The following is a 22,219-nucleotide window of genomic DNA, read 5'->3' on the forward strand; positions in this document are numbered from 1 at the left end:
GCTTATAAGTCTACACAGATGTGAATATGATGTATGTCGCCTTCCCCAGTCTGTGCCTATGCAGTTGACATATTTGCATTTACTTTTTTGTCGCCCCGCTGGATCAGGGGAATGAACGTCCTCGTTACAAGGGCAGGACCTGTTGGCGAGCACTGTCGATATCAGATCGTTTGCATTGAGCGTTGTCGTCCTATCGTCCTCAGGCTGTAGAGTGATTGACGAGGGTTCGGACCTCAGGAAGACGCCATTCATCATGAATCACCCACGACGCCAGCATTGTTTACCAAATAATCAAGCCCTCTTCCCTGCAAGATCCCTGCGACTTCGTCTTTTGCACTAATGATTGAAGCTTCGTCGGTGACATGCATCCAAACGACATGCAGCTGTAAGTAGTCAAGACTGTCGTCCCTTAACAGTTACGCCCAAAGGCAGTGATAATGAAAGCTCACGCTTCATTATCGCGGACAGTATTTATGCTGATTATGGGAACTCAGGTAAGCCAGCGGGCTTACAGCAGCATGCCATTCGTTGAATTGAAATCGCGCAATGCATGCAATGAAGTCGCAGATCGAGGGCTTCGGCAAGCAGACAACATCAGGTGAGGCCAAGAGCTGTTTGACTAACTCAAGGCCAATGCCTCGTGAGGCACTATAGAGGACAAGGTGAGCGTTGATGCGTGGAAGCGCATAGCACTTATGCCCAGTTATAAGCCATGTAGATGACGTTGACATTATGGACGCGCGCGTGGTAGCTTTAGCCAGCTGCCAATGTGTGTGAGCAAGTGACTTGGATGAGGTGAAGTCTGCCTCTACTGCCACGCCCCGAACGGCACAGTTGGGCTGACAAGCTACTCGAACCCCTGGGTGTCCCACTCCAGTGTCTATCTTGAACATTCCCTTCCAACATGTAGGATTTGCTTGTTGACCACAAGATTACTTCTGCGGCATGCGACGCCGGTTCTAGTACTTTCATACTCTCTCATACCCTGCTCAATTGTACTACTTGCGTAAAAATTCACATACGAGCAGGACGGCGGTAATAAGATTTAAACCATAAATAACTCGACGAAGCTCATTCTCCTCATCCTTAGACAACTGTAAGCACGTTGGCTTACCTGAGTTCCCATACTCAGTATATATACTGTCGCTGATACTGAAAGCTAAGTTTTCAGTATTCTACCTTTTGGTGTAACGGTTATACGCGTGCGGGAGTCTAACCTACTTACAACAACCTTGACGATGTTTGCGGAGCCACTATCAATTTGCACTTTGGGGGTATCGGTACAGGGATCAAATGGCGAGGCGACTGAAAGGGATGCTCACCTGCGGGTGATTCCGAAGGCTCCCCAACCGCGATGGGGTCATGCCATACGTCGCTGGTGAGAGACCCTGCGCTATGTTCGCTGAGTTTGTAAGGAGAACCGTGACAGCTCATAGTTACGCAAAGTGACGTCGTACTTCCTGAGAAAGGTCAAAATCTGTGCTTCGGCTAAGACATTAAAGGACAAACATACTGAGAAACAGTCGTGAGGCGTACCTTTACTTCTCCTATGGTTGTATCTATAGATGTTCTGCTCAGTGGGATACTGATAAAATCTCTTTGGTAGACATCTAGACGTGATGCCACAACGAGAGGCAAGGCAGTAGAGCGTCAGTAAAGCTGGGAAGAGACGCATGGCGTTGGCGTGTTGATCTCAAGAGGGGGGAGTCGGTGCCTGCTTTTATGACTTTCTGCAAGGCGGGTCATACTATTTGGCTATGCATGCATAGATAAAGATCGACTACACCGCGTCTTCAAGTGAATACCACTTGTCAGGTTGTCAAGCGTAGTATCTGTCGAGATACCCTCACACTATGCACGAGAATGGATCGAGGTGCCTCGCTGCTCGGAGGAGATGCGGACAGCAATGAATTTTGAGCGTGGCACGAAAGACGTTCCTGTTGCCCGCTGTCCATGATGCAAGTTCCGATAAATTTTTGTCAACAAATAAGGGCGTAATGGTGATACAAGACTTATGTACATCACTTGAAAGATGAAAAGGCCTCAGCGTTCACTGATCGATGCGAGTCCCGTTAGAATGCATGCACCATTCCAACACAGCACAGGGCGGCCACAGGCCATCCGGCTCATTATCCGCGTCTTGAAGGAGTAACGCCACAACACCATGCGGCGGAACAGCGTAAGCTGTGAAGTTGCGAATCGCAGTGCCGTTGTCTGTATGTGTCCAAAGGTCCTGGACAGATAAAGCAAGTCAGAAGGCCGGGAACAGCCACGTGAGATGGAGCTTACTCGGACAGTGTACTGTCTACCAGCTCGGATCCACGGAGATTCGGTCAGCCTGAAGAACATGTCGGCGGGCTCGTCAAGCGTGTTCAACTGTATGGAATTTTAGTTATTTGAACAGCATGTCTCAAAGAGCACCTACCAGCATAAATACCGTCCCGTTCTGGCTCTCCCCGCTCCAGTATTGCGCGGGATGAGTGTTGTTGCTGACCCAATCAGGCTGTCATTACAACGTGGCATCATTGACGTGGTTTTCAATCGATAGACTACAGAGAACCTACATTGATGCCCCATCGGAATGGTCCGATACTAGTGCCTACGACCGGGTCTTGATGAATCGCAATGATTTCTGGATTGGTCAGAATCTCAAGGGTTTCTTTGGTAGCAGAAGCGAGCTAGGGCGTATGTGAGCGGAGTGCTCGTTACCAGGGATTGTATTTACATCAGTGCCGATAAGTAGAGGTGACTTCAAGAGCGCCCACGCAGTAAAATGGGACTTCGCTTCATCGTATGTTAGGGGGCCGTTACCACTGCCGATCGTGAGGCGGCAATCAAACTTGGTTTCTCGATGACGTACACTTCAAGCTACAAGGACCCATGTCAGCGCAGTCAGCAGCACCGTAGAACATGACTGACGATATCCATGTCATTATGGCCGTAGAAATCAGTTGCCCAAGTATAGAACGAGTTTCTAGAAGATGATGGGAAACATTCGAGGATCAAGCAAAGCGGCTTCCTTACTGGTTTAATATCTTGGTGATTGATTGCCAGTGCGGTTCTTACCCTACGGTTAGTTGCATCCTCGGAGGAAGGTTTCGGGGAGTTTGGATACTTACCAATGTCGTCAGTCGTCTAAAGCATTCGTTAGCTTCGAGAGGTGTGTGCAAACTCTGTACTCACCCTCCAACTTTGCCCATACCTGCGGGCCCACATCCAACCTTGCTCCTGCAAAAAGAGTCCATAACCCAAAAATCGCAACGAAGTGGAGACTCACTCTTCCCCACTGGCACATGGACAAAATCAAGGGTGGTGTTCCAGACGACCGTGAAAGATCGGCAATGGCGTTTGCCATAGGTTCGTATCCTGGACCCGTTGGTGAGGATTCTGACACAGTTACAGAAGGTATACATACTTCCCATGATATTCTCCCGAGTGATGTTGTCGAATGGAACTGATCCATAATTGAGCAATCACGAAGATGGCGTGGTATAAGTTCACGTACCAGCACAATTATCATATCTGTCGATAGTCACCATCAAGAATGGGTATTCAAATCACCAAATTGAAACTTACTTGAGGTAGTCAAAACCCCAGTCGAGGAAGCGTTTTGCGTCTCTGCCAGATATGGTCATGATGAACTGACCAGGAGCGACCAGGAGCGAAAACTGTGTACCTTGCTTCGTTCTGGTATGAGCCAGGGTACAGCTGGCATGTGAACCAACCCGAATCACTGTACTGCATGGCAGAGACACGATCAGGAGAAGACAAAAATGATTGAATGACGGGTTCCTACAATGCCAGCTTTCCTGCGTATACGAAAGCTAAATGTCAGTGCAATGTGACTTGAGAGGTAACATTTCACGCACAGTCCAAGGTCATGGATCTTGTCTGTGAGGGCCTTCATTCCAGACGGAAACTTCGTTGCGTCTGGGGCATAAATTGTTAACGCATGAACCGTCGGGGGAAATTCGATCAACCTTCAACAATATCTCCGTCGTCGTTTCGGATTCTCTCTGAATAACAATCATCAATGTTGACATGAGTATACCCAGCGTCCTAGCAGTGATACCCGAGTCCAGTCATCCTGAATAAAGCTGAGGGTGAACGGTACTTGCCGCTAAGTTGAGCGATTTCATGAGCTCTGCGGTTTGCAAGATGAGACCTTCGTCTATGTCACACTGATATGATCTGAGTGAAAACCTTCCACGACTGGCTCCACGAGCACTTACATGGTAGGCATTCCAAGCTATGCGTGAAGCGCCAGGTCAGTCTCACTGGAAACTTCTCGAAATGTGGTAGCCTACTGTTATAGCCCATCACTGTCCATCCGATAAGGTGAACAACCTGCCGACGACTAAACCTTGAAAATACGCACCTGGTAGTTTGGCAACTCGGTTATCCAGAGAAGCAGCAGGAGCGTGGTGCATAGCACCATGACGGTCGGCGATGTATGTGATGTATCCCAAGATAGCAGCAAGCGCAAACGGAAGGACGGTGACGAATGATCTGCTAAGCCTCGAGCGAGCTTATGAACGTAGAAACAGTTAGCGACTCGGCGTTCACTCCTTCCCCATGAAGCGAGGATCCTCGTACCCGTGTACGTTGGGCCACCAGCTCCGTAGGGCGCGAGAAGGGGTGTTTGGCCTTCTGGCTTCATGGCTGGAGGATTTGGCAATTGGGGGTGCTAGCGTATTGTGGACTGTCGTTGGGATGAAATATTGTGGGGAAACTACTGGTTGATCGCGGAAGCAATAAGGATACTCGCACGACGAAATAGGAAGCCCTGTACACAACTTGTACACGCTACTTACAAGTCCGCGAAGCTATGATGGGAAGTCAGTCGAACTCGAGGGACAATGGGAAAAACGTGGCACAGCAAGGAGACCTTGTGACAATATTGTATGTCACAAAGAGAAAAATCTTATAACTCGACCACATTCAAAGTTTAACGTAGTGAGCAATATTAAGAAGACAAGGTCTGATGTCCGGAGAAGACTTGATGTTAATGCCCCCTGCAGTTAGTAGCAGTGACAGACATGTCTATGGTACTACATAGACAACAGCATATTCGCCTAGCAGGTCTGGTGCCTTCGACAACCAAGACTTCGCCGTAGAGCCCAATTGATTCGGAAGTTCAACATGATATTAGTACTAAATCGAGAGATGCTGACGAGGACCCTACTATCACAACAACATCCGCTTTGCCCACCTCGGCATCGCAATGCACTCCCGCACATTCTCAATCCCACTCATCCAGCTAATCAGTCGTTCGAACCCCAGCCCATAGCCCCCATGAGGCGCGCTCCCATACTTCCTCAAGTCCACGTACCATCTGTATTCCTCCTCCTTAAGCCCATGCCTCTGGATAGCCTCGACCAAATGAGAGAGCCTCTCTTCCCTCAGCGACCCACCTACAAGCTCGCCGATGTAGGGCACCAGCAGATCAAAGCATGCTACCGTCTGCTCATCATCATTGGCTCGCATGTAGAATGGTTTCAGGGAGGTTGGGTAATCTACGACAAACACAGGGCCGCCGACAAGTCGTTCGGAAAGCCAGCGCTCGTGCTCACTTTGCAGCGGTCTCCCCCACGCGGGTTGGAATTCAAACCCGACTCGAGAAGAAGCATGGTATTTCTCCAGCTCCTTTACAGCATCGGTGTATGTCATGCGTGTCCAGGGGTGCCCTGGGCGCGACGCATCTTCCAGAGTTTTGAGTTTTGCCTCGTCGCCATCTTTCCAAAGGAGTGCGTTTTCTGATCGACACTGCACGAGGACATTTTTGAGAGACTCCTCGACCACATGGCATACGTTCCCGACGTGGTTGATAAAAGCCCATTCAGCTTCGAGCATCCAGAATTCCGCCAGGTGTCTATTCGTTTGAGAACGTTCCGCCCGGAAGCAAGGAGACAACGTGTAAACCCGAGACAGAGACGCGGCGATGGCCTCCAGATGAAGCTGCGAAGACACGGTAAGATATGCCGGCTGGGAAAAGAATTCGGCTTGGACGCTAGGATCGGGTGAATGCCCTAGGAAAGGGGAGGAAGACGCGGGTGACACACGGAACGTTTCGCCCCCACCCTCACAATCATTTGAAGTCAGAATGGGCGTGTGCACGTAGTGGAAGTCTTGGGCCTGTGTTGGGACGTGTCAACGAGAGGGCGGACGATGAGATGTCTATTAGCACCTCAAAATAAGTATGTAGCGTTCGGAGGACGGAGTCTCGTAGACGGAGCATGGCAGCGTTAATATCCGTTCGGGCCCTGAGATGAGCATTGTCTCTTAGAAAGTCCACCGGTAGAACTTGCTTCTGGATAGGGTATGTCTTTACAGAATTTCAATTGGCAATTTTTCATCCTTCCAAAACACATACCTCCGGATTACATTCGCCTAAGACATCAATCGCTTCGACCTGCAGTTCGTACGATTGACCGCGGCCCAAGCTCTGAACCAGATTCCCACATATGCGGACACTGGCACCGTTAGTTAAGCTGAGGAACAGTACTATGAGCTTCTGTGTATTCTGAAACGCCTGGTGAACATACTTGTGCGGAGTAGCATCTGGCTTCAAGACTGCTTGCAGGCCAGAAGTACAACTTCCATCGTTGATCACCGCAAAAGTGACATTTTTCTGTCTTCGTACAGATTTGATCCAACCATTCAATTGTACTTTGGTCTCCTGGCCAGTCACTTTTAGGGAAGACAGCAGCTGTCGGATCGTTGGCGGCAACGTTGAAGTTGACGCGAAACGGCGCAAGAGCATGGAAGAAACTTGCACAGCCACACCTTTTTTCGAGCAATTTTTGTCGGCGAGGGTGTGCAAAATTGACTCAGAGTCAACTCAGAGCCGCACTGTGCTCAGCAAGGCCGACATACGAAGTTCGAACAGGAAGCCATGTAGCGCGGTGCAATATTTTAACATTAACAGAAAGCAGAAACACGATATACAGATGACAATGCGATATGAGCATGGTATCCCCTGGATTATACCATCAGAAGCCCCTTCCTCGTCCCCTTCCCCTCCCCCTCCCACGCCCACCACGGTCAACCAGCAACCCACGTGCACGGCCCCTCCCGCGTGCATCGTCCTTCTTCCTGCCTTTGGGCTTTGGTGCGTCATCTACCAACAGCGTATCAAGAGGGAGTGCATCTGGGAGCACGAAGTATCGGATGTTGTTGCCGCGGATAGATAGGGAGTCGAGGGATGTTGGATCCCGGTTACGGGCTGTCATCTTGACAGTTTTAAGGTGGGTGTTCATCTGCATATCAACACCTGTGAAACAATGAAATGGTTTAAGAATTTGCAAAGGCTATCAGATCAGTCTATTGAACGCACCAGTAATTGTGCCATGGACTACAGAACCGTTCTTGAGCTCAATAGTCACGGTCTCATTATTGAGTTTCATCAAGAATCTGATGGAAACAAGGGTCAGCGCCCGATCTTTGTAATGCACAAATTGAAAAGCTTCTGAACATGTCAGACCAATACGAAAGAAACGTCTGCGGTATTCACCTTACGAGCTTCATGGTGGATTATGTCGTCCTGCAACCGCTGATCGAGTGTCGAGAATCAGAGATGCGCCCCTGTTGACTCTTGTTTGTAGGGCATCCAAATCGAGTGGATCAAGTAACTGCCAAAACGGTTCAGTCTGTGCGCAGTGACATATGACGCATATGTCTTTATTTGATGAGTTGCCCACTTGCGTCTAACCTGTAATGCTGATGGCTCCATCTCCGCCGGGGGTATATTCGGATAGAAAAAGTAGTATCACGACCACGTATAAGGGCCACGAGCCCCTTGCGAATGGCAACTGTAGGTCCGCCTTACCGCCCAGCTGCCAGCGCTACATACATATAAGAGCAGTACTTGCTGGGAGATTGTATACTGAACGAAATCCCCAAAATGACTGTTTTGAAAACGTTCATCACCGCCGTGGTCGGTATATTTTCTGCAGCTACTTCTGCCAATGCCATTATGAACGGCGTTGGTAAATTGCCTGGTTTGTCTCTCAGCTCTTCCCGACGGCGTTCGAGTCATTGACATGTTTGGTGCAGTGATGGGTTACAATGGTACGTGTTGTTGAGAGTGCAGGAGCTCACCATTGACAATTAGCCCCTATGACCGTCAGCGTGGAACGCATTTGCGGTGAGTGAGCGTGACATTCACGACCAAGAACGGCGTCCTTATGTAGCATGTAATAGTGCAACGTCAATGAGACTCTCATCCTCCAGACTGCGCAATACATGAAGGAGTATGGGCTCCTGGTCAGTGTCGTAGTATGACACATCAAAATCAGATAAATTTCACACCGCTGTAGGATGTTGGTTATAACCATGTTAATCTTGACGATTGCTGGGCTATGAAGAATCGTAGCGCTACTGGTGAGGTCATATCAGGTTGGTTTTTACTTAGAGCTATTATCTTCATGTGCTAAGCAGCCGTCATCACAGATACTATCAGGTTCCCCAGTATGAACAATCTCACAGACCAGCTTCACGCGCTCGGCTTGTACGCAAACATGTGTTCTCCATAATGTTTCACCGTTAAGTTCTGATGTCCCTCCTAGCTACGCAGGCATTGTATGAAAGTCGCACCTTTCGAGAAGATATTTTCTCACTGTCAATTCTAGTATTCTGACTCTGGCTGGTTTACCTGCGCGGGGTATCCCGGCTCCTTCATGCACGAGGAACAGGACGCGATGACCTTCCAATCTTGGGGTTTCGACTTCCTCAAGTAAGCACATATCGTGAGGATGACTGACAAGCCACTAACTGCTCAATTTAGGTATGACAACTGCGCCAGTGAGCATATAGGTGCTCAGAAAGTACCAGACAATACTAACGACTTTCGTTCTAGTTCCATTCGATGATATTATACGGGAGGGTATCACTGGAAGTGGGTAGAAATCTTCTCACCTTGGTCTATTTCATCAATACTAAGTATTTCGGGCTACAGAATATCACCGCATGGTAGATGCTCTTGCCGTGGTCGCAGAAAAAACTGGCACTACGTTCGTATTCAGTTTGTGTGAGTGGGGCTGGGTAAGGTTTACCCCTTGCACGGATCCGTTTTATATTTGACATGTTCAATGATCTTTTTAGAACCAAGTCTGGCTGTGAGTATCAATCTCATGACAAACACCGTTGTCTCATAGGGAAACTACTTCATACAGATGGGGTGCCCATATGTCTCACAGTTGGCGAGTTCGTCACCTCGTTCATTTTACCTGTATGAAGGGTAATTTGGCTGATAATTTGCTTAGATTGATGATGACATTGCGCCTCACTGGAAATCGCTTACTAGCATCATCAACTCGTTGGTCACTCCTTCAACGACCCTCCTCGCCCTCATGTTTTTAATACAGCGCATCGTTTATCACCCAAGCTACGAACCATTATGGACGCAATGATCTCGACATGGTAGGGGAACACCGAGCGTCTTGCCGTTGGCACTGACATTATCCACGTGACAGCTCGAAATCGGGAATGGCGACCTCTCGTACGACGAAGCAAAGTCCCACTTCACTGCATGGGCTCTTGTCAAGGCTCCCTTGCTTATAGGCACCAACGTAAGCATTTCCGTCATCATTGACACCGCAGCTCACCAGCACTCTCCTCACAATTAGCTCGCCACCATAAGCCAGGAGATGCTCAGCATCCTAAAAAATCAAGAGATCATCGCGATCAACCAGGACCCCGTCCATGGTACTAGCATATCGCCCTTCCGCTGGGGCATCAACGTGTGTTACTTCTTTTGTATTTTTGTTTTGTTTTTCGTACATACTAGTTGACTGAAAATAGCCTGATTGGACATACAACGCGACACACCCTGCTCAATACTGGAGCGGTCCCAGTGAGAACGGAACAGTTTTCATGCTTGTACGCCATTTCAGAACATCGGTATCATCATAATGGAAATATTGATACACTCCAGATCAATACTCTGAGCCAGCCGGCTGATATGTTCTTCAACCTCACCGAATCCCCATGGATTCGCGCTGGCATTCAGTATTCCGTCCGGGTAGGCTCTTCTAAACCACATAGAACTTCGCAGCGTTACTGATCGATTTCCTTTGGATAGGACTTGTGGACACACACAGACAATGGCACTGCTGTGCGTAGCTTCACCGCTATGAGCGTCCCCGCGCATGGTGTGGTGGTGCTGTTACTGAAGGAAGATGGGAATGAGCCCGCTGGGTTGATGCCACCCTGTGCTGGCGAGGCTCTCTCACAATGCACTGCTGAGGATGGGACGAGGTACTCATAAGCCGCGTCTAGTCTTACCACTCTGTAAGTAGCTACAATGCCAGTTATCATTATATCCTTCATCAGTTGGTTTTCGAACGCTGGCACTTACTGTGCGCACAATATGTTTCCCGAAAATTCTGAAGGATTCATCCACTTTAATCTAATGCACTAGAGTTGTCGCTGATATGGCAGTCAACGTCGACTAGTCCTGCAATGCCACGATTATTCCAATGACAAGAAATCCACGAAACGAGATCCGGGATCAACCGGAGGATCAATGACAAGTTTGAAAGCCACCCGAGATGGAGAATGAAGTGTGTATTGTGTGTCGTGTCAAAATGTGAAACGCATGTTTAAGTACGATCAGTTGCCATATCCATTTCTTGGAGTGTTGGGGAAACCACCCGCGATTGCAATTCCGATAGGATGTGTTTATACGTGCCTTCTATTATCTGGAAATACTCCTCCGTGTTCTGGTCTTGCATGTTGCCAGCGGGTACATCCAACGTAAATGATGGCTTAAAGTGGAGGTAGCCAGAATACTCGGGGATATCGGCGTCCAGGGAAAGTGGAATCCCACCCTGTTAGACACAGGGCGTCAAAATGTGACTAGCCAGAACATGAGATTCAAACATACCGCCACAGAGGTGAGATATGTCCAGGCTCGTGCAGCGTTGGGCGTGTTATAACCACCTAAAACATTGGGTAGTATGCGAGAAAATGAAGACGAATAGCACCATACCTCCACCAAGTAACAGTTTCTTTCCTTGCCATTCGTGAACGATGCGATGTACACACCAGCCGAGCGAACCTTCGCCCCCCAAGGACCAGTTCCAGGTTGCCATGGGATCGCCTGCTAGGCCATCTACGCCACACTGGACCACTACGAAATCAGGCCGAAAAATGTCCTTGACACGCTCGACGATGTGCCAAATGCGGGTGAATGTTTTGGTGGATGCACCAGCTTTGAGTGGCACAGATAAAGTGAAAGGATCGAAGGCCGGATCATCAACGCTCGGAAGGGAAGCGAGGGGGGAAACAGGGAAAAAGCCTGGGGCCGCGTGATGAATAGATAGCGTCTGAAAACAATCACATGGGTCAGAAATTGACAATGTTTTGAGATGCACGCACAAGAACTTGCGACGTAGTCATAGGACCAGACTTGTGAAAAGCCTGTGACACTGCATCTGAAAAATGGAGGTCGAGGTCAAGATACATTACGCGTGGTTTCTTCACCGGAGGCGTAGAAGGTACTGTTCGTTTGAGGAAGAGGATAGCGAGCACACAATCAGCTACGTAACAAAAACCCGAAGCCTGTGCTTTCTTGGCGTGATGTCTGGATATGATAGCGCTGAGATCGTAAGGAAAGTTTGCAACGAAGTGAGCCAGTACCTGCCGCCATCCCAGCAGATGGCTACATCAGAAACATTGTTTCTAATGACCGCTGCTCCGGTCAAGGTAGCTCCCGCGACTTGTGTTATATAATTTTTGATTCCATGGAACACGGGGCAGTCCTAGATGCATATTGACAGGTCGCGAAACAGCCTGAATTTAGGTTTGGTATACGTACATCTTCAAGTCCAAACTCAGAAGCTATCGACAGGTTCTGGGCGTCGCTTGATTGAGCCATAGCGTATTCGAGATAATCATGAGTATGGTAAGCCAGGAGCTCCTTCTCGCCAGCAGGCCGCGGTCGCACAACCAAGAATCGTTGGCCCGGGGGCGTCTGATCAGTGCATATTGTCAGAAGTCCATATGCGTGGATGAGTGAATAGACAAGGAGAGAACGATTCCTATTGGAAGGTAGAAGTGAAGCCGTCTGCCAGTGGAGAGCATACAGTGAATTGGTTATCGGTTAGTCACCGCCGATGACACCTCGCAGGCATCTGAAGTTTGCTCACTTTCACTAAGTCTTCGGAGAAGATGTAGGCCACGGGCTTCAAGTTAGTATGTGACCCAGTGGATTCGACGCGGGAGTCCATCGTTCTGTCAAGGAGATATCCATCCACAATAGTATTAGTCAAAACGAGTGTACTTTATGCTGCCTCAATGGATTGAAGTTCCGAACTGATGAAATTACCTTCAGTCTCAAGATTTTACGACAACAATTTCATGATGATCATTCACAAACTAGAGATGACATTAAGGATATCAAGTATAACGTTGCACAATGGTACTTTAGCGCAGAGAATTGGGGTTTGTAAGGGAAGCCTTTAACAAATGTTTCAAGAATCAAGGAGTTCACGTGTAAGTTATGCTTCAAGAACTATCTTGGATCTGACTTATGAACATCACAGGCCACATTCCACGTATCATCGCCAGGCTTGATGGTAGTGCTAAATCGATTAGCTCTTGCGAATGCGTCCAGTGAGCAAGTGCCGTATCTACGATCTTTCTTGCTCCCTGCACAGGTCCGCAAGGGGTACATCTCTTCGTTCAGTATAAGTCGAATCTGCGGTCCGTCGAATCTTGACGGAAATAAATATGATATATCATTACAGCGTTCAAATACCCATACTCGAAGTCTGCGAGTTCATCCGCATGGAACTCATCCCGCGCGGCTAAGTCGTATGCGCATGCATATAAAGATCATCGCGTGTCATTATCAGTGAAGAATTGATCGCCAGGAAGGAGTTTATTCAAGCACTCTGTGATAAAAGGAAGGTATGTGTTGCTCCAGTTCGCTGCCATCTGAGTAAATAATACGTCATCGTTCATAGAAAAACTCTTGATTACTTGCCTCCACTTTGTGCTGCGTATCGAGGCCACACGAAGCCCAAGGAGTGTGATCCAAGAAACTTGATCCGGATCATTAAATACACATAGTTCCTTGTTCTCAACTTCGCGACCAAAACGTCCTTGAGCAAAAAAGTACATGGAGTCAATCCCTCTCTGTACAGGACTGGATAGCAGTATATCCACATTGAAGTTTGGATACTTCAATCCGAAGCTAGGTTGTTCGTCAGCGTAGTTTGACAGAACAGTGAAAGGGACAAGCGTACTCCACGCCATGGTTGAAGAGTTGTTGACGCCCAATGATGGTCAGGTTTCCTGGATCGAGGTGGAATTCATATCCCTTCTTGAGAAAGCGGAGGTTCTTTGGAAGACGAGCATGCTTGATAGCATCGTGACGCTTTCCAGTGTTTCGACAAGCGACTCAATCAGAACCATCTCGTTCTCGGGTCCCCGAGAGCCTGTGCATCTGCAACTGCGTTAGATGTTCCCGTTCCGCAAGGAGAAATTCGGCCATACAAGCATCACCCTATTGACACTACAATTACCAGGCAACTGTTGCCTTGACTTTATGAGAAGTAAGAGCCACACAGTATGGGGTCAAAAATCCAAGTCTCTAGAGAGGATCATGTTCATGTTTATATGAATTGAATGTTAGAGACGCTAAAGGTAGCCAGTTAAGGGAACTTTGGATGAGCATCGTCGAGGATACAAAGCTTGAGATATTGAACCAGTCAGGTCCTGTATATGCCAGCGGCGTACCGTAGCAGCTTACGCGAGTAGTTCCCATTCCATTATCTTGCACGGATGCGAGAAAACACCGGAATTCAGTTGACACAATGTCATGTCATGACTTCAATTTTTGCTGCCTCGGTTCTCCATCATTCTCCCGGATCCGTGCGCAGAGATTGCGTTTGAGCTTGTCGTAACGTTACTCCTTCAAGCTTCAAGCCCACGCAAGACCCGAGGAGCCGGCCTCAATGGAACTGAACGAGCGTCTTCCTTCTATGCTCTGACTAGGAGGAAGGCTAGCAACAGAAAGTGGGTAATTAGTGTCATACATGGTTGGATCAATACTGAATTACGATGGGCCTCGTGCTTGTGGCAATTGTCTTGCCCAGTGGGGTAACGGAAGCATCCTAAGTCCTTTGGTACGTAGGATACTTGGTTTGCAGTATTGAGAAGAGGTTGTGACTACAGCTACAGAAAGCCACTCACTTTCTCAAGCGAATCGTCCGAGCTACTTACGAAGCCTCCAGAGAGGTTGGAGAAAGAACGCCTCCATCTGGTTATGAATATCTAGACTTGTCGGAGTCGAGAAGGGCAGGATTCTCGCAAATATTATTAGCAACCCTGGGGACCCGGACGCTGGAAAATTTGCTGGCAAGCTGGTACTTACGTAGACACATCCTGATACATCGACCAGTCGTGCAGCGATTCCTGTGCTTGCACGGGATTGAATAGAAGCATCACTTGCGGCTCTCTCGCTTTCAGGCCTCATCCTTTCAGTCACAGTTGGGTTACAGCCAATGCAACGGCATACTTTCCAACGCCTGCGCCGTGTCATTCAACCAGATGGATTGACTCGTGAGTCGTCTCTCGGCTGTCCAGGAATTCGTGGATGAGTTGAACTCCACCAAAATCCCTTCTAAATACCTTGGATGGGATTAGCAAAGTTCGCAAGAGTCGTATTCAGTATGCTTGACTATGGGCACTGGGTTGAATGAGCTGTGAAAAGGCTTGATTTGTGAGCGACGTATTGGTGTCAGGCTGCCCGGTAAGTATGTTTCACTAGACTCGTAACCAGTCTGACTATCCGTCAATTGGCTACACCACTCGAGTATCCGTGGTAGTATACGCCAGGCTGGTCACGAGCCTAATGTTTCACGGTGATGAGTCGGGCAACAGAACGACCAGACTGGAGTGATGAGTTAGCAAGGCGTAATACTAAGAGCTGCTTGAGATCCAATGGATGGATGTGACGATCGGTTCCAGTCTATCCAGTGCTGTGGGAAGCTCGCTGGATGGTTGGTGGAAGCAGTTGAAACTGGAAGCTTGAGAGACGAGTGGGCACTGGTCCGGCCCGGGTGAGGTTGTATAAATTGTGACAGAGAAAGACACCTCGTCGGAGTGTTGACATCACGATGTTGATGAAAGTAAGAGCAAGAAGACCTTCTTGTATGTAGATTCTAGAATCATCATGTCACTTCAAATATATCTACCTACGAAATGCTTTGTATTCAGCAAGGCAAGCTTTATTGTACCCTCTACGAAGTGTGTGGAAATGGACAATCCGATTGACTTTTCAGTTGTGAGGTCAGGCTTTCGGAGTCGACAACACCTTCCGCAAGAACTGGATCGATTCCTCCTCTTGCCGTCCAAAAATCTCAAGAGCTTCTTTGATTTTCCGGGAGGTTTCTGTATCCCTTGAAATTGCGACCTCCAAGGCAGCTGCGTTGTTGGCTATATAATCAGCGTCCAACACTACATGTCAAGCTTAAGAGCACAGTTTGAAGTCAAAAACGGAGGCAACAAACCAGACTTTTCTCCAGCCACTTCCATTGTAACAGCAGCCAAGTCCTCATCTGGTTTTGCAGGAGCAGCAGCGAGCAGAGTGAGCACCCTGTCAGATATGGTCAAGTGATGTGGACGGAGTCTTGCTAGAGCAACAGCCTACAGAAGTGATGGATATGATCATGCGAAAGTTGATAAATTCAATGCTCACTTCGTCTAACGTAAGGATACTGATTTCACAAGTGGGTTGAGTAAACCGCCATGCTTTCAGGGTAAAATTAGCAGTTACCTCGCTGGCACTACAGTCGTGCTTGTTTGCTTTTCCTTGAAGGCTTGTATTATCGAGTATATAATCGGTGACATAGGATGCTGCCGAACAGGGTCCTTGTGATCAATGTATGAGGAAGCACCTTCAGGAAAGTGTACTCGTAATTCTGGGGGCTTTGATCAGACCTCGCTGGTAGAACGTCCTAGTACCAAGTCTGAGAGGCATACCATTGAAGTAAGGTGAAATAGAGAGGCATCCCGCTTGCGATGCTGCTATGGCTTGCGGGACAGAGAACAAGCAAGTCCCGAGTGTACATATGCCGCTTTCCTGCAGCTCTTTGCAGGCAAGGATGCTTTGGGGTGTGGTTGGTATTTTGATACAGACTCGGTCTCTGAGCAAAGTACCGTCAGTCTGCCTCCTGAAAACGGAGAATAATCTGCCCACTTAGATATGCCGTGTTTGCCAAAGACACTGATAAGAGCCCTTGCGTGTGCAACAGTGGCATCTTTGCTGTATGCTGTACGGGGTGATGTCTGGGCAAGAACCCTACCCGTCTTGTCCAAATATGGAATGATCTTGCTAGCCAGAAGGACAGTCTACATGATGGAATTTCAAGTTGATGCAATGTGTGTCGTACGTCTAAACCATACATACCACGAGATTGAGCACCTTCAATATGCCGGTCTCTGTTGATATGTCGATTGCAGCGTCCTGAACATACTGCGAGACAATGGGTTCCAAGTTCGCGTCCCATTGCAGTCGCAACTGGCCATTCACAATTGCCTGGTTAGATGTCATGGAATGGAATGTTGTCGAGACAGACAAGGATTCGGCTGCCCTGGGATCCATTGAATCAATGTCCAGGATGACTCCAAGGGCTTGTATCTGCGACAGTAAAGTGTTCGCCATGGTGGGAGTCTGGCAGAGTCAGTGAGTATATCAAGGTTGGTCTCGAAATGCCTCGAGCCCAAACCCCGTGTTAGTACGTATTACGTACCAAGCACGAGCAGGTATGCGCTTTTACGTCTCCGCTACTCGCCCATCACCAGGAGAACTCTCACCCTCCTGGTGCTAGCGAAAGCTAGTGGGGAATGTCTACCTAGTGTCTCCATTCCCTCTTGCAGATAAGCTTTCCTCTGTGTATTTATAGGGCATTTCGCGTCTCCTTGCACGATCTTTCTAAGACCAACTTGAATGTGGTTGTCCTGCGAATATCACTCATATAAATATGTACTTCAGGCACTCAAAACATCATATACCAGCTCCTTAATTCTTACCCAGAAGAATATACTTTCCCGGGCCCTGCTCCCGGGATACATAGGAGGACAGAAACTGCCGAACACTGAAAAATCAGTATACAAATTCCCCAAGTATTTGAAACGGAGGCACAAACCATTTCCGTGCTTGCAGCTAGGTACAGCATTATCCATTAGCCTGTGATGAGTCGGACACCCGTAGCCTAATCACCGCCTGCTCGTCCACATCGGAAGATTGTGTTCATTCAGGCCCGTTAGAGAGAGCAATTGAGTGCTTGCCGGAAGCCACAGGACCTAGTTGGAAACGTTGTCAACTTGGAGCTCGAAGTTGCTGCCCGGGCCGCTGACAGAATGACCGGCGGAAGTACTGCCGGCGGCTAATTAGACGATCCTTCTTTCTTGCCACATCAGCAAAAGACCCATGATTTTCGCTTACGACTTCAGTAGCGCACTCATGCGATTGGTGGAGATGCTGAACACATAACCGAAAATGTATGCTCCCTGGAACGCAAACCCGAACTAAACCAAAAGCAAACTGCTCAAAAGCACTTATGAGCAAAGTCGCATTTGCTGATGGGCCCAGTGCCAGTCTTCAGAAGCTTCCATCAAGGCTCGCCACCTGTTGCTCACTAGCAGTCGTCACTGCCAATCAGTGTTGACAGTAAGATGAATTTTCACAGAGTAAAACAAGAGTAAACCGACATCCGCATCAATTGCTTGACGACTCAAGTGTTCGGGGAGAACATTTTGCACGAACTGCCGCTGGCAAGTCTTGGCCATTCCCTCTTCATGTAGTTCTGCCGGGCCCGACCGTGGCGGTCTACCCTGGCAGCATGGCCATTCATTATAAAGGGCATTCAGTGGGCTATGCGTATCCCGGCAATTGGGTTGCAAGATGCTGTCCAGCTTCCTGAGTCGTGGTGTCCTCGCAAGTGCCGTTTTCGCTAGTTGTGTTGCTGCGGTGACGACTGTCGATGTTAATGGCACGGCTGCCCATACCATTCCGCCTCTTCTGTGTGAGTTGTGACATCTATCCGTGACCCTATTTTGTATTAAATAAAATACACTGTCCTTAGTTGGACAGATGTTCGAGGCAAGTAGATAATTATGAAAGCCGTGCTGTTTTTCTGACATGCAACATATCGGCGACTTGTAGGATATCAATGTACGTTTCCTGTTATCATTCACATTGGCTCATTCATGGGCAATTCCCACCATTATAGCATGTAAGAGGATGAATATTATTTTTGAGCGCCTCTAAATAATGTCTACCATCGTTCGCAGAGTGGTGATGGTGGTATTTACGCTGAGTGTAAGTGCTTCATCGAATTCACGCCCTTGTCATGCTCCTGAAGTCCTTTTACAAGTGCTTCAAAACCGCGCCTTCCAGCAAGTGAAACCAAGTAAGATCCACGGATCAATATCTTTCGAACTGTAATCGCTGAGACCTGTATCTAGACACAGATGCTGCTCTCTTAGCCTGGGCTCCGATCAACGGCGCATCCATTAAGGTTATTGCTGACCCCAGCCCGCTTTCCAATGCCCTCCCCAATTCCCTTGAGCTTACCATCCCTTCTGGCATCTCCGGCCAAGTTGGGTTCGGCAATGAGGGCTATTGGGGTATGTACGACTAACCTCGGAACTTGTACACCGAGTTCACTCATTTCCCTCCAGGCATAAACGTCAACTCCTCCTGGACTTACAACGCCTCTTTCTACTACAAATTCCCCAGCGCATCCAAATTTTCTGGAAAGCTCACTGTCATGCTTCGGTCGTCTACTGGCTCAGTCTATGCAAGCGCTTCTGTCCCTGTCTCTGGCTCCACCACAACCTGGACGCAGGTCGCGGTGCCTCTTACACCTACCTCAAGCCCAGCGTCAGTCGCCAACAACTTCACGGTCACGGTCGATGGCGCCAGTGCTAGCGAAGAGACGATTAACTTCGCAATGTTTTCCCTCTTTCCTCCGACGTTTAAGGGCAGAGCAAATGGTCTGCGGATGGACATCGCGCAGGTGTGTTTTCATATGGAGTGCAAGCAACGTGTTCTAACAGCAGCACACAGACATTGTATGACATGAAGCCTTCGTTCTTCCGTTTGCCTGGTGGTAACAACTTGGTAAACTCCATATAGCGCCATATCCATCCATGCTGACTATCTTTGTAGGAGGTAAGCATAAATACTATCGTCCCGCCTGTTTGTGGACTCTATCATTAATGCCACCTCAGGGCCAAAGCGTTTCTACACGTTGGCAATGGAATGCGACGGTAGGCAATCTTATTGACCGTCCAGGACGCATGGGTGACTGGGGATACATTAACACTGAGTCCGCACTGTTCTCGTGACTTTGACTCTGCTATCAATGACAAATTACCTTCCCTTTTCTCAGCGGTCTCGGTCTTCTCGAATACATGTATCTTTGCGAAGACATGGAAATGGAGCCCATTATGGCTGTCTGGGCAGGTAGGTAACAGGCGTGCATTTCATGCGATTTGTGTACTTATTTCACGCACAGGGTACTCGCTCGGCGGAGAAAGCCTCCCTGAAAACGAGCTTACGCCATACATCCAACAGGCAATCGACCAGATCAACTTTGTCATTGGTGACCACGCAAAGAGTGAACCAGCTGCCCTGCGTGCATCTCTTGGCCACCCAGAGCCATTCCCTCTGCAGTATATTGAGATCGGTAACGAAGACTTCTTTGCGTCGGAGTCGTGAGTGTTTCACCTAAAATGACGTTGAACGAGCATGTCAATGATACACCACAAGGTATATCTACCGCTGGAAACACTTCGCGGGCAACCTGACAGCTAATTTCCCTCAACTGAGTGAGCGCTGCAATGCTGCACGGGCTCGCCCTTGACTGATGCATCTTTTGGTAGAGTTCATTGCAACCTCATCGAACCACAAGCTCGACCCCATCCCAAAGCAGTACGATAATCACGTGTACCAGACGCCTGGCTGGTTCGCAGAAAATGCGTTCTACTACGATTCTTTCGAGGTGAGTACGCTCTGCATTCGCATCGCACACTACTGGCAGGCTGACACGACAAAAAGCGCGATGGTACTTACTACTTCGCGGGTGAATATGCCGTCGTGTCGACCAACGCCAGCAATCTCTATGGCACATCTGCCTACGGTCGCCTCATGTACCCTGATATGCAAGGTGCGTATTCTCTCATAGTATTGAATCATATTTGACGCCAGGATAGGGTCTTCAGGAGAGGCCGCATTTATGACTGGTCTCGAGCGTAACAGTGATATTATCTTCGCTGCGTCGTATGCTCCCTTGTTAATGGTCAGCTTACTTCGTATATGCTGCAATAAAAGTAACACTGATATAAGCACTATAGAACGTTGCCGACTCCAAGTGGACGCCCAACCTTATTTCCTTCGAGTGAGTCACTCATAAGCAATCGAGGATGCGCATCAGATTCATATCCCGTCAGTGCATCACAGGTGTACCCCTCAACCAGCTTCTATACCCAGCAGGTAATGATATCTGGTATCTGAGTAGAGTCACGTCCCTTACACATCTGCTGCAGCTCTTCAGTCTCAACCGCGGTACTGAATATCTCCCAAGTACCCTGCATATTGCAGAAGCCGTGTCACTCCACTGGAGTGTCACGCGTGATGCACCCACCAACACGGTTATCATCAAGGTATTTAAGGCTCACGGTCCCATCAGTGTTTGTAACGATGCTCATATTTTGTTACCAAGATTGCGAATACGGGCACGTCAGCTGAAGACATGTCATTCGAGCTTCCCTTCGAGGGTGTTCACGGCATTGGCACTGCGACAGTCCTGTCGGGGTCTGCCACTGCAAGCAACTCGCCTGAGGCTCCTGACACCGTTAAGCCCGTCACTTCACAGATTAAAACTGGTAAGAGCTTCCCATACACTGCCCCAGCGTATAGTGTCAACGTGCTGCGGGTGAAGCTGCAGTAGGGCATAGAGTACCGCTTGGCAACATATGCACGTCATACCGCGACAAATACATAAATAAACACAGCTGGTGGTTGATGTCTTTGCTTCTTTTGCGACTCAATGTCAACCTACATGAGCTACTGAACATGATGGCAAACTTGGTCGCCAAAAAGTTCCTCGCTTTCTAAGTTAGGACCACTGATTGGCAGTGATAATATACTGCCTATGGAACATGGGTCAGTGTGCCACACCGTGCGGACGAAAATTAAGACACGAACCATTTTACCCAGGTTTGGGTCCAGACACCGGAGGTCAGGTTTGATGAGGTCGACTTGGATCCACTGTCCTGACATCGGTGGGCCAGGCCCCCAGGTTGAGTCAGAACACAGTCCAGGCGTGGGCATGCCCTGGAGGGTGAAAGTTAAACATAAATCAGCAATGGTATGGCATGAAGAACGCTGCCGGGACCCTGGCACCCGCTCCTTGTTTGATCCTGCTGAGCTTCCCTACAACAAGTGCTACAACGGGAGGTATGGATGATATTATGTTCTAAGATATAGTACATAGAATCGGACAATATAATTAAAAGTTGTTCGTTCAGCTTGATAGAGCGGGCTGCAACGATGCGGGAGGCTTTGGCATGATATTCCACAGCTCCTTCTTCTGTACCATTGTGAGCTTGACGTCCTTCCCGACGTATGGCTTCAGCTAATATCAGGAAACCCACGCACGACGGGCAAATGATTTGGGTCGAGGGGAGGAGTGTACAAGTTCGCGAGTAACACCAAGAGAAGAAAGAGATGTAAATCAAAAGGACAACATAAATAGTCAGAAAGCGTGAACCAATAACAGATATAGCGCGTACCTCGCTTTTCTTGATCTCCTCTATGCTTGGTGCAACAAACACCCTCACTTTCTCGTCTAGCAGACGGTACTTCGACGCGCCTCGGATAACATGTTTTCCTGGGGCACCTGTGCGGTGTCCACCAGGGAGGAAGGCTTGTCTAGTTCCTGCGTGCAGTGTGAGCGATGAAAATGAGAAAAGACAGCCGAACTGTCAAACGAGAAATGGACAGCGAGAAGAGTTACACAACTTCAGGAAGAGTTGTCAGACGCACCTTTGTAGAAATCTTTATTCCCCCGCTTCGGAGTCAAAGCACGCCGCGAAGCTTTCGAAAGACAGACGGCCGTGAAGAACATTGATGAATGGCTTCAAGTTTGTTGCAGACTTTCGAAATATCATCCATTTGCTTACATAAGCAACCCGCCTTCTT

General features: G+C 48.5%; 9 protein-coding genes across 9 annotated transcripts; 2 read left to right on the top strand and 7 right to left on the bottom strand.

The window, feature by feature from the left end:
* Positions 1-1,117: 1,117 nt before the first annotated feature.
* Positions 1,118-2,052, bottom strand: EDB91DRAFT_1156244 (uncharacterized protein). Its single transcript, XM_041319621.1, has 3 exons — positions 2,021-2,052; positions 1,537-1,947; positions 1,118-1,488 (listed from the first exon to the last, which is right to left on the bottom strand). The coding sequence occupies exons 2-3, from the start codon at positions 1,673-1,675 to the stop codon at positions 1,394-1,396; spliced, it is 234 nt and encodes a 77-aa protein (XP_041173216.1). The 5' UTR covers positions 1,676-1,947; positions 2,021-2,052; the 3' UTR covers positions 1,118-1,393.
* Positions 1,934-4,821, bottom strand: EDB91DRAFT_1156247 (glycoside hydrolase family 27 protein). Its single transcript, XM_041319622.1, has 23 exons — positions 4,597-4,821; positions 4,379-4,528; positions 4,308-4,322; positions 4,233-4,249; positions 4,119-4,181; positions 3,981-4,059; positions 3,870-3,930; positions 3,797-3,809; positions 3,677-3,738; positions 3,577-3,618; positions 3,506-3,522; positions 3,416-3,454; positions 3,278-3,366; positions 3,184-3,228; positions 3,120-3,135; positions 3,025-3,061; positions 2,920-2,974; positions 2,861-2,868; positions 2,726-2,813; positions 2,565-2,678; positions 2,426-2,503; positions 2,290-2,376; positions 1,934-2,233 (listed from the first exon to the last, which is right to left on the bottom strand). The coding sequence occupies exons 1-23, from the start codon at positions 4,658-4,660 to the stop codon at positions 2,051-2,053; spliced, it is 1,422 nt and encodes a 473-aa protein (XP_041173217.1). The 5' UTR covers positions 4,661-4,821; the 3' UTR covers positions 1,934-2,050.
* Positions 4,822-4,966: 145 nt separating this feature from the next.
* On the bottom strand, positions 4,967-6,766 carry EDB91DRAFT_1156258 (uncharacterized protein; the record flags this gene model as incomplete). The annotated part of the gene is made up of 4 exons (XM_041319623.1): positions 4,967-6,135; positions 6,188-6,325; positions 6,374-6,491; positions 6,546-6,766. The coding sequence occupies 4 exons, from the start codon at positions 6,761-6,763 to the stop codon at positions 5,188-5,190; spliced, it is 1,422 nt and encodes a 473-aa protein (XP_041173218.1). The 3' UTR covers positions 4,967-5,187.
* An 88-nt stretch (positions 6,767-6,854) lies between these two features.
* EDB91DRAFT_1156261 (Sm-like ribonucleoprotein) lies at positions 6,855-7,607 on the bottom strand. Its single transcript, XM_041319624.1, has 3 exons — positions 7,514-7,607; positions 7,337-7,413; positions 6,855-7,273 (listed from the first exon to the last, which is right to left on the bottom strand). Exons 1-3 carry the CDS (start codon positions 7,525-7,527, stop codon positions 6,993-6,995), a joined length of 372 nt encoding a protein of 123 aa, XP_041173219.1. The 5' UTR covers positions 7,528-7,607; the 3' UTR covers positions 6,855-6,992.
* On the top strand, positions 7,594-10,344 carry EDB91DRAFT_1156264 (glycoside hydrolase family 27 protein). The gene is made up of 20 exons (XM_041319625.1): positions 7,594-8,000; positions 8,056-8,070; positions 8,130-8,146; positions 8,203-8,265; positions 8,319-8,397; positions 8,452-8,509; positions 8,568-8,580; positions 8,631-8,734; positions 8,786-8,802; positions 8,858-8,896; positions 8,957-9,042; positions 9,103-9,116; positions 9,174-9,204; positions 9,264-9,316; positions 9,366-9,420; positions 9,474-9,569; positions 9,627-9,740; positions 9,802-9,879; positions 9,935-10,021; positions 10,082-10,344. Exons 1-20 carry the CDS (start codon positions 7,904-7,906, stop codon positions 10,265-10,267), a joined length of 1,302 nt encoding a protein of 433 aa, XP_041173220.1. The 5' UTR covers positions 7,594-7,903; the 3' UTR covers positions 10,268-10,344.
* Positions 10,239-12,290, bottom strand: EDB91DRAFT_1156283 (uncharacterized protein). The gene is made up of 8 exons (XM_041319626.1): positions 12,150-12,290; positions 11,819-12,067; positions 11,641-11,762; positions 11,380-11,584; positions 10,991-11,327; positions 10,886-10,941; positions 10,358-10,829; positions 10,239-10,298 (listed from the first exon to the last, which is right to left on the bottom strand). Exons 1-7 carry the CDS (start codon positions 12,228-12,230, stop codon positions 10,602-10,604), a joined length of 1,278 nt encoding a protein of 425 aa, XP_041173221.1. The 5' UTR covers positions 12,231-12,290; the 3' UTR covers positions 10,239-10,298; positions 10,358-10,601.
* A 2,659-nt stretch (positions 12,291-14,949) lies between these two features.
* On the bottom strand, positions 14,950-16,814 carry EDB91DRAFT_743634 (uncharacterized protein). Its single transcript, XM_041328259.1, has 7 exons — positions 16,418-16,814; positions 16,208-16,359; positions 15,991-16,154; positions 15,785-15,929; positions 15,707-15,725; positions 15,519-15,654; positions 14,950-15,465 (listed from the first exon to the last, which is right to left on the bottom strand). The coding sequence occupies exons 1-7, from the start codon at positions 16,670-16,672 to the stop codon at positions 15,299-15,301; spliced, it is 1,038 nt and encodes a 345-aa protein (XP_041173222.1). The 5' UTR covers positions 16,673-16,814; the 3' UTR covers positions 14,950-15,298.
* Positions 16,815-17,427: 613 nt separating this feature from the next.
* Positions 17,428-21,254, top strand: EDB91DRAFT_1156304 (glycoside hydrolase family 51 protein). Its single transcript, XM_041319627.1, has 19 exons — positions 17,428-18,035; positions 18,096-18,116; positions 18,272-18,331; positions 18,387-18,422; positions 18,478-18,639; positions 18,694-19,031; positions 19,082-19,135; positions 19,246-19,343; positions 19,407-19,480; positions 19,533-19,731; positions 19,787-19,845; positions 19,900-20,018; positions 20,075-20,183; positions 20,230-20,315; positions 20,371-20,414; positions 20,467-20,509; positions 20,563-20,679; positions 20,739-21,181; positions 21,236-21,254. The coding sequence occupies exons 1-18, from the start codon at positions 17,915-17,917 to the stop codon at positions 20,964-20,966; spliced, it is 1,968 nt and encodes a 655-aa protein (XP_041173223.1). The 5' UTR covers positions 17,428-17,914; the 3' UTR covers positions 20,967-21,181; positions 21,236-21,254.
* Positions 21,110-22,218, bottom strand: EDB91DRAFT_1156313 (uncharacterized protein). Its single transcript, XM_041319628.1, has 4 exons — positions 22,064-22,218; positions 21,811-21,956; positions 21,224-21,653; positions 21,110-21,168 (listed from the first exon to the last, which is right to left on the bottom strand). Exons 1-3 carry the CDS (start codon positions 22,143-22,145, stop codon positions 21,543-21,545), a joined length of 339 nt encoding a protein of 112 aa, XP_041173224.1. The 5' UTR covers positions 22,146-22,218; the 3' UTR covers positions 21,110-21,168; positions 21,224-21,542.
* Between the last annotated feature and the right edge of the window lies 1 nt (position 22,219).

Source organism: Suillus paluster (genome assembly GCF_016628075.1).
Source record: "Suillus paluster strain FC165 chromosome Unknown EDB91scaffold_68, whole genome shotgun sequence".
Taxonomy (NCBI): domain Eukaryota; kingdom Fungi; phylum Basidiomycota; class Agaricomycetes; order Boletales; family Suillaceae; genus Suillus; species Suillus paluster.

Excerpts from the sequence above, each read along its gene's own strand:
- EDB91DRAFT_743634 (XM_041328259.1), bottom strand. The coding sequence starts at position 16,672 with ATGGCGAACACTTTACTGTCGCAGATACAAGCCCTTGGAGTCATCCTG. Across the intron at positions 16,360-16,417 it reads TGAAGGTGCTCAATCTCGTG|ACTGTCCTTCTGGCTAGCAA; the intron begins GTATGTATGGTT and ends TCCATCATGTAG. Across the intron at positions 15,930-15,990 it reads TATTTCACCTTACTTCAATG|AATTACGAGTACACTTTCCT; the intron begins GTATGCCTCTCA and ends CAAAGCCCCCAG.
- EDB91DRAFT_1156304 (XM_041319627.1), top strand. The coding sequence starts at position 17,915 with ATGCTGTCCAGCTTCCTGAGTCGTGGTGTCCTCGCAAGTGCCGTTTTC. Across the intron at positions 18,332-18,386 it reads TGGTGGTATTTACGCTGAGT|TGCTTCAAAACCGCGCCTTC; the intron begins GTAAGTGCTTCA and ends TCCTTTTACAAG. Across the intron at positions 20,316-20,370 it reads CGTATGCTCCCTTGTTAATG|AACGTTGCCGACTCCAAGTG; the intron begins GTCAGCTTACTT and ends TAAGCACTATAG.
- EDB91DRAFT_1156261 (XM_041319624.1), bottom strand. Across the intron at positions 7,274-7,336 it reads AGTCCATGGCACAATTACTG|GTGTTGATATGCAGATGAAC; the intron begins GTGCGTTCAATA and ends ATTGTTTCACAG.
- EDB91DRAFT_1156264 (XM_041319625.1), top strand. The coding sequence starts at position 7,904 with ATGACTGTTTTGAAAACGTTCATCACCGCCGTGGTCGGTATATTTTCT. Across the intron at positions 8,398-8,451 it reads TACTGGTGAGGTCATATCAG|ATACTATCAGGTTCCCCAGT; the intron begins GTTGGTTTTTAC and ends CCGTCATCACAG. Across the intron at positions 10,022-10,081 it reads GCATTCAGTATTCCGTCCGG|GACTTGTGGACACACACAGA; the intron begins GTAGGCTCTTCT and ends TCCTTTGGATAG.
- EDB91DRAFT_1156244 (XM_041319621.1), bottom strand. The coding sequence starts at position 1,675 with ATGCGTCTCTTCCCAGCTTTACTGACGCTCTACTGCCTTGCCTCTCGT. Across the intron at positions 1,489-1,536 it reads CAACCATAGGAGAAGTAAAG|CCGAAGCACAGATTTTGACC; the intron begins GTACGCCTCACG and ends TTAATGTCTTAG.
- EDB91DRAFT_1156283 (XM_041319626.1), bottom strand. The coding sequence starts at position 12,230 with ATGGACTCCCGCGTCGAATCCACTGGGTCACATACTAACTTGAAGCCC. Across the intron at positions 12,068-12,149 it reads TCTCCGAAGACTTAGTGAAA|ACGGCTTCACTTCTACCTTC; the intron begins GTGAGCAAACTT and ends CTCCACTGGCAG. Across the intron at positions 11,328-11,379 it reads TGACTACGTCGCAAGTTCTT|ACGCTATCTATTCATCACGC; the intron begins GTGCGTGCATCT and ends GATTGTTTTCAG.
- EDB91DRAFT_1156313 (XM_041319628.1), bottom strand. The coding sequence starts at position 22,145 with ATGTTCTTCACGGCCGTCTGTCTTTCGAAAGCTTCGCGGCGTGCTTTG. Across the intron at positions 21,957-22,063 it reads GAATAAAGATTTCTACAAAG|GAACTAGACAAGCCTTCCTC; the intron begins GTGCGTCTGACA and ends CACTGCACGCAG. Across the intron at positions 21,654-21,810 it reads AGGAGATCAAGAAAAGCGAG|CTGAAGCCATACGTCGGGAA; the intron begins GTACGCGCTATA and ends TCCTGATATTAG.
- EDB91DRAFT_1156247 (XM_041319622.1), bottom strand. The coding sequence starts at position 4,660 with ATGAAGCCAGAAGGCCAAACACCCCTTCTCGCGCCCTACGGAGCTGGT. Across the intron at positions 3,931-3,980 it reads CGACGGAGATATTGTTGAAG|ACGCAACGAAGTTTCCGTCT; the intron begins GTTGATCGAATT and ends TTTATGCCCCAG. Across the intron at positions 2,377-2,425 it reads ACGGGACGGTATTTATGCTG|TTGAACACGCTTGACGAGCC; the intron begins GTAGGTGCTCTT and ends AATTCCATACAG.